At 29.2% G+C, this 8,419-nt stretch overlaps 1 protein-coding gene across 1 annotated transcript; it reads right to left on the bottom strand.

The window, feature by feature from the left end:
- Positions 1-6,410: 6,410 nt before the first annotated feature.
- On the bottom strand, positions 6,411-7,506 carry LOC108478573 (myb-related protein 308-like). Its single transcript, XM_017781037.2, has 2 exons — positions 7,245-7,506; positions 6,411-7,145 (listed from the first exon to the last, which is right to left on the bottom strand). The coding sequence occupies exons 1-2, from the start codon at positions 7,375-7,377 to the stop codon at positions 6,499-6,501; spliced, it is 780 nt and encodes a 259-aa protein (XP_017636526.1). The 5' UTR covers positions 7,378-7,506; the 3' UTR covers positions 6,411-6,498.
- Positions 7,507-8,419: the final 913 nt, after the last annotated feature.

The following is an 8,419-nucleotide window of genomic DNA, read 5'->3' as shown; positions in this document are numbered from 1 at the left end:
ATCTCAAATGTTTTATTAAAGTCTATTTATTAAATAAATTTTAAATAAAAAGACAATTATACCATTTTTATCTATGTATTTTTTATTTAGTTTATTCATTTCTCTATTTTCAATTACAAAATAATGAAATTTAATCAAACATTGAAATTGTATAAAACTAAATATATTATACATCTTTCACAAAAGATTATATTTGATTTTAATTAAAATTAAATATTCTAAGTTTATATTTAATTCAGATATTTATTAGCCTTGAGATAAGTTAATCAATTTATGATAAATTAATTAATTAGCATTATTTAGAATGTACTACTAGAAAAGAAATTGATTAAAATATAAAACTAAAAAATAAATGGAAAAAGAAAAACTGAATTCATCTCCAAGTTAATAGTTTTAATCAAATAAAAATTCAATATTTAACTTCATTTGCATAAAAATATTTAAAAAACAAAGAAGAGAATAGAAGACAAAATATAATTGCCATTGATAACAATTTATAAAAAATAAGCTTACAATCAATGAAGTCTTAGTTTAATGACAATGTTAAGAGAACTTTAAAATGTTAGGTTTGAGCTCACTCCATGTAAATCATTTATGAATCCAATATAGATTTATTTTGATATAGGTGTAGAGATATTATGGTTATTAGGTTAATTGAGTTTTAGAAAAGTAATTCTAATTCTAGTCATTCAGGTGTACTCTTTGTATGATCGCAACTATGATTCTACTTTAACTTGAAAAAGCCTCACATATATTACTTAAAAATTAAATTATATTTAATATATTATTATATTAGAAAATCAAGCTACTTATAATTTAATTGAATAATAATTAAAATATTTTTTATAACTAAGTAGATTTTTGATAAAAATTTAATGAATATAAAGACCGGAGAGAAGAAATAAATAGAATAATAATTTGTTAGTCTTGTTAAATTAGATGGATCCATAGGTATGCACAAATGACTCGGATTTCTAAGAAATTAAAAGGAAAAGGAAAAACTTGCTGGAAAGTTTTTAAATTCCACTTGTCTGTATTATCTTTTATTATAATTATATTACTGATTATGTCACAGGCATTGCAAGTATAATTTTACGTGTTAAACTATTTTAATTTAATTTAATTAATAATATATTTATATTTTAGTAATAATATAGTTTTATTTAATGTATTATAAAATAATAAAATATTTTATAATAAGATTATTGTTTACCTATAAATTTTAAAAGTTTAAATTTAGACAAATATTAAGTATAATTCATATTTATCGGACTTTAACTATTCAAAATAAGGATATTGTTGAAGAGTACTAGTATGATTTGCTTACCTTGTTTAAAGATATTTACAAATGATAGAAGTTTAATGGTGAAGATCTATTGTTTTTTTCTTGCCATATCAAGTGTTTAATAGATTATTTTGATCATACTACCTGGTATTCACAAGTCTAAAAAATGTCTATAGACCGAGAATTGTTCGCTATTTTTATGTACATGTATAGGGAGGATTAATTTGTTCATTAGACGAACTAGCTTGATTGCATATTGTGTTGTAAACAAATTGTTTTAACAATTTGTGACTAAACTTTCAAGGGAGAAAGATTCAATGGGAGAATGAATTTAGACAAATTGTACAAGAGTGAAATTTTGTAGCAAATCTAGTGAGTTAACCTTAAATTAATCTTGTATTGTTGAATCATAGTGAATTACTCTTTGGGCAAAGCATAGTAGATGTAGGAAAATGTTCTGAATTATGCTACCAATTCGTGTATTCATTATTTTACTTCTCCAGTTTTAGTTGTATCTTTAGTTGCAACTTATAATACAACTATATAACAACTTTACACTAACAATTAACATGATTCAAGCTTAGTAATACTTTCATGATTCAAGTCATATAATCGGAAACATTAACATGATAAGAATGAGAACAAGAATGTTTAAGTTGCAACTATTCCAATATCACCTATCCAAATCACATATATATACAAATATATGAATAATATATTCTCGAATTTAATAATTCCATAAAACATGTAATGATATACTTTCTATTATCAATATACCATTTCAATTCATATCACCCAAACAATCCAACATATTTTCAATTTAACGAATTAACCATATCAATGTAACATATCATACTTTACTTCATATTAGCTTTAATACATTCGATTTCATTAATTCAAACCATTTAAACACATCATTATCCTATTTCTGTATCGAATCTATTGATTCTCTATGTTTCATCGGCCCTCCAAGCTCGTATAAATCGGCTCGCATGGTCTTTCACATGCTATCTATAATTGCAATTCACTTATAAGCTTTTATATTATCAATCCATATCATCAATTCAATTCAAACATCATTTTTCCAATTTATCCATTATTGCCTATTAACCTGACTCAGACTCAAAACGAATACATAGATCATCCAACCAACACACAAATACAACACCCAATGCCTCATTGAAACTTCTAAAGTAAATATAGCATTCTGCACCTCATCGGTATAACCGAAGTAAAATGTGCTTCATACCTCATTGGATGTACGAAGAAATAATGCGCTTTGTACCTCATCAGTAAAATCGATATAGGCCCCAAACTCGATCAAGATAGTCTAACCTAAATCCATAATGACACATTAATCACCGAAGTGACCCAAATTGAACACAAATAGAATTCAAGTGTAGCTATTTTTTTCTCTACGTCTAATCAACATTTAACATACATTTAATTATATTCATTCATACAAATTCAAATAAAACCTAATTGTATGCATTTCTAACATAAAACATACAATAGGTACTTAGGGGTAAAACAGTCAATTCACAAAAATGTAACCAAATAATCTAGTTCTTGTGACTAGTTAAAACTATTCCTAAAAATTTTAGCTTAATCTGGTTATTAATTCATGGTTAATTTTTAAAATATAAATCCTAGGAACCGACATAAAGATGTCAAAGTATCAGTTAATTAAATCATAAAATTAAAGGTAGATATATGAAATTAAGCATCTAAGGTACAAGTTTATAACTTTTCAAAACATAATTCAAACAAGTTTTAATACTCCTAATAAATAGATAAATCATGTTTATTCACATAATTGGATACATTAACAAAATATGGCTCATCAAGTAGTCTCATCATGTATACACACTAACTAAGGCTTATAATTCAACTACTCAACATTTTTAATTGGCCTAACATGCATATATAAAGAACCTATGTGTCCAAAATATACCATATGGTTCATTGAAACATGCCACAAACATCAAAATATTTCTTTGACCTTAAAGCCTCATTTTAGCCATTAAACACTCCTTTAACACTTATGCATACCATTAAAACGTACTTTGATAATTCCAATTCAATCAAAACAACAAATTAAAACCACGATTTAAATCCAAAATCCACAAAAAATTTATAAAATCTAGTCTCAAAGTATAGTCTCACATTGCCTTTAAACCACATTTGAAGCTAAAGTCACCTACACAAAAGTATCGCCTTGATTTCTTGCCTTTTACACCTTGGTTGCCTTATTTATTTATTTTTTTTTGCACACTTAAAGATAATAGTGTAAGCTAAAACAATCTCAATGGATGTTTAGAATTACTACCAAATAAACATGATTTATAATAGTTAGACAAAGCATACTAAGGCACGCTTCCACAATCATGATTGGCAAGTAAAGAACATGTTTCATAATTACAGAAATCTCATACTTGGTTATTATCTCATAGTAGCATAACTCTCTATTTTACAATAATAATTGACATAGTGGTACTTAGAGAACCATGAAACACATATATGCTTACATATACATTGGATATTCGAATCTTTAAACATACTAAGGACTCAAGGAGTCATACACTATCCCAATAAGTGTAGCTCGAGGCTACCACTCTCCAAACACACCACCTTGTCCCGATAAATGGAGCTAAGCTCAACATTTCCTTATCACTCCAAACAATCCCGTAAGCCTCAATGCTCATCACATAAATTAAAAAATGGTGAATACTCACAATCCTATGGTATGCCAACTATATCCAATGATTTCAAGAGATCTCAAGGCCAATATGTCCACAACTATATCCAATGATTTCAAGGGATCTCAAGGCCAATATATATCCACAATTAAACATTAGTCACCACTATTTTAAGCAAATTTTACAGCACTTTAATCACTTTCACAATCATTGTACATACTAGCAAGGCATACATATGACACTCCTAAGTGCTTTCACAATGCTCAAAGAACTAATCACATTTCACATCATGACCATCTGCATCAAATCAGTATAGTACATATCATAATCAATGTTAAAAACACCTTAACTCACTGTTTGACCTATTTACCCAACACCACACACGTAACATCATCACACACTTCACATAACACACAAATTAGATCACACTTACACTTACACTTAAAATTTAAATTTGATTTAAGTCTCCTCAAGCCTCTTTTGAACCACCAAAAACTATGCTTACTAGTAGCATTAATTCGGACACTCACCTCAACACTTCCGCTTGCCTTGCCGGAAGCTCAACCATCTTTCTCCTTCCCTTTCAACTTTCTTGAATAAGCCTCTGGTCGATCCAATACTTCACCAACACCACACATAAACATACATATTAATACACATCAAGAAACATAAAAAAAAATCCAATAAAATCTCACATTGCAACCTCAATAAATCAAGCTAAAAACTTAGTCGATTTAAGTCGAAACTCAATTTTTTTCATCTAAGTCTATTCTAATCATTTAAGAATCATTCTAAACACTTAATTATGTGTTTAGGTTCACATCAAAACTAACTTAAGCCTCAAAAACTCATATTTGCATTTTTTTCGAAAAAAATCCTCCATTATCAAGCCTTGGACCTAAAGGATTCATTGCTAATACATTCGTTTCAGAGTATTCTATCTTAAGGCTAAGACCCTCTATAACCTTAGTACAAATGTAAGGAGTAGAACCAGGATCAATCAAAGCATAAATATTATTCCCAAGAAAAGAAAAATTACCAGCTATAACTTCAAGCAAATTTGCATCTTCCTTAACCTTCATCACATAGACTCGAGTTGATACGCCAGACCTCATCCAACTAAAATTCTTCTTCTGTGATCTATGTACTAAGCTAGATTTAGCTGCCACCTTAGATTTATTCTCTTGTTGAAACTTTTTTGGGTTTCTAACTAATTGCTCAATGCTAAATTTAGACTTAGACTGGTAATCTTTAACCAAGTGGCTCTTGGACCCACAATCAAAGCAAGCTCCTAATTTCTTCCTTGCACTCTAAACTGACCCTAAAGCATGCAACTCTAAGGTAACATAAATAACCATGAAAATAACCTAAAGTGCATCAATATTTACCAGGTACTAAAACAATGAAAGAGTTGGCCAAGTAATCGAACCTGATCTTCAAGCAGGCCTCAAGTTTTAAGTTTTTTGAGAGAAAAGGTAAAGATAAAATTTGAGAAGAAAATATGGGTGCAAGAGAAAATGTAAAACTTGCTCAAAAAGCCAATACTAACTTTATACAGATAAACACGGAAGCTAGGTTAAGCAGATAAGTTAAATTACTGTGACTAAGCACTTTCTCTCTCATCATAAATGTGAGTCTGATCAACTACAATAACTTAGTTCTCTTCGAACCAATTCTCATTTGTGTAACTAAATTATTCAAGTAGAATAATAAAATAATAATAAAATAATAAATATTTCTTTCAAACTAAGGACTTAACATAATCGTCTAACAGCTGGGGTGATGCATATTCCACAAAAGAGTTCGCCAAACCAGCAAGCTGGCCAAACAAAAACTTCGTCCAAAGGCGCATTCATAGAATTTATATACTTAGTCAAATCTAACACCTTACCCACTCAAAATTTACTCTAAATACCATACATCGATAAACAATAATCGGATACTAGGACTTCGCCATGCAGGATGCTACATTTTTCTAAATTAAATCCTTATAGCGATTGAACTTTTACAATTTAATCACTAAATTTAATTAACTATTTTCACAGTTAAATTATTTAACCAAAATTTATTATATTTTTATAATAACTCCGTAAATATTCCTATTTTATATTTACAGGCTCGATTTACATATACGAAATTCCCAATCCACATTTTCTAACCTTACTAAAAATTGTATCCTTACAGCTTTTACTTTTATATATATTATAAATAGATCAAATGTGTTTGTATTATTATTTTGTTATTTAATTATTTTAGTACAAATCTAAATCAAAATGACTGAGGCGGCTTTGTTAGTAAGGAAGTGCCTTGAAAGGTGATGTAGAACGAAAGAGCAACGGCAACATGTTTTTCGGTTGTTTTCTTCCTTACTATCGTTTCTCGTATTTCTTAATTCGATCCTAAGCAAGATTCAGTTCCAGACACTGTTTTTGAGAGTGTTTTTAGGATTTTAATTATTAGTTCATTGAGATTGAATTATACAGTGGAGAATCTTGTAGCAGAAAATACTCAAAATCAAGAGAGAACATCAAATATGGAATCTCTTTCGCCAGGGTCATCGCCGTCAAGAAGTTTCTGGTATTCTTCAAAAATGTCGTCAAGCAAATTACTATCTCCTACGGGTGTGGCATCTGAAAACGCCTCAGCGTCAGGAAATTCTAGGTTAGTATCAGCTGCAAAGTCGGACCAATAGCTAGGAATATCAAAAACATAGGCATCATTGGTTCCTTTGCTCCCTTCACCGCTGCTAGATGACCCACTTATGAGACTGTCAAAACTGCTGCTCCTTGATATTACTGAGAATGGCGAAACCCTGCTGGCTTTTGGTTGATGCAGCACCTTTATCTCTTCTTTCTCCTCCACATTGTTGGCCTTTTGCTTCTTTTCAGTGGCTTTCTTGGCTTTACGACTGCTTCTTGTAGTTGAATTAGTTTGTGAATTATTGAGCACCCTTTTGCTGAGATGAGAATTCCAGTAGTTCTTGATTTCATTATCGGTCCTGCCTGGAAGTCTTTTAGCAATGAGAGACCAACGATTGCCCAGAAGAGAATGAAGCCTGATAATGAGGTCGTCCTCGTCGGGAGTAATGTTTCCTCGCTTGATATCAGGTCGGAGATAGTTAATCCACCTTAGTCGGCAGCTTTTTCCGCACCTAAGCAGCCCTGAACAGTGGCCACCAAACCCAAAATCAATGAAATTACAACAACTAGAGCAAGAAATAAAAATTGTAGCTGCTAATTAAGACAGATGTAGAATATTACCAGCCATTTTAGGCAAAGATCTCCAATGACCTTCTCCATGAGCCTGTATATATTTAATCAGCAATGTGTCTTCTCTGGCTGTCCAAGGACCTCGATTCAAACCTACCTTAGAACAACATGGGGCTCTTCCCATTTTTTTTTTCTTTCTTCTACGATTCCAGCCACACAATCTGAAATGATCACAAAAACCAGAAAAGAGGTGATGTAAACTCGACAGAGAGAAAGAGAGAGAGTGTGTGTGTGCGCTAAAATGAGCACATGACACTACAAAGCCGTCGCCTCCTTTTTAAAGCCATTAAAAGGGGGAACGTGAATGATCTAGAAATAGCCACATGCGTCATCCCTATTTTTTTAACCGTTAAAATATAAAATAACTAGTAGTATTCACAAATTTAAAATTTATTATTTTTATTTTTATTTTAAGGAATTTTATTTTTTAATTTTAAAATTTAGGATGAATTATTGATACTGTTAAATATTTTGTTGTTAAATTTATTGATATAATATTTAAAAAACTCATTTAGTATACATTTAACCAAAAAATAATATTTTAACAAATCTAAATTTAATAAAATAATTTTAAAATTATTAAAATTTAATCTGAATTTTAAAATTTTAAAATAAATTTAACTCTTTCAGGTAAAAATATAGAAACTTCATTTTTAAAGAGTATATATATATATATATTAAAAATACTTTTCCTTTTTAACTCATTTGTTTTTACAGAGCCTAGGAAATAAGAAAGAGTGGCAACCAAGTAGGTAAAATTCACCCGCCTAGTTCTGTTATACTATTAAATACCCTGTTTAGAATTTATAACGATTTTAGTATATTTCCTTTTAAAAAAACACTATTGTAGTATTTTTAACTATTTAAGAGTTTAAAAATATTTTATTTTTATAATTATTTTTACATATTTCGATGATAATTTCTTATTTTCATAAGATTTTACAACATAGATTTAGTTTAGATTAATATAAATAAAACTTATGTAAAATTTTACCGTAAATTAAAACCAAATAAAAAAATCATTTTAGGATTGAATTAAGAGTTAAAACATTAATTAGAGTTTGAGGGCAAAAATCTATATTAGGTTAGAGTACACTATCGTATCATATGAGTGAAAAATTTATGTAACAAATATATTTATAAAATGTTAATTTAAATATTAAATA

The sequence above is a fragment of the Gossypium arboreum genome, chromosome 8 (assembly GCF_025698485.1).
Source record: "Gossypium arboreum isolate Shixiya-1 chromosome 8, ASM2569848v2, whole genome shotgun sequence".
In the NCBI taxonomy this organism is placed as follows: Eukaryota; Viridiplantae; Streptophyta; class Magnoliopsida; order Malvales; family Malvaceae; genus Gossypium; species Gossypium arboreum.
This window is presented reverse-complemented; position numbering and strand designations above follow the sequence as displayed.

What these genes read in the sequence shown, in the direction of transcription:
- LOC108478573 (XM_017781037.2), bottom strand. Translation starts at nt 7,377, where the DNA reads ATGGGAAGAGCCCCATGTTGTTCTAAGGTAGGTTTGAATCGAGGTCCT. An exon ending in ATCTTTGCCTAAAATGGCTG is followed by an intron (nt 7,146 to 7,244) that starts GTAATATTCTAC and finishes GCCACTGTTCAG; the next exon opens with GGCTGCTTAGGTGCGGAAAA.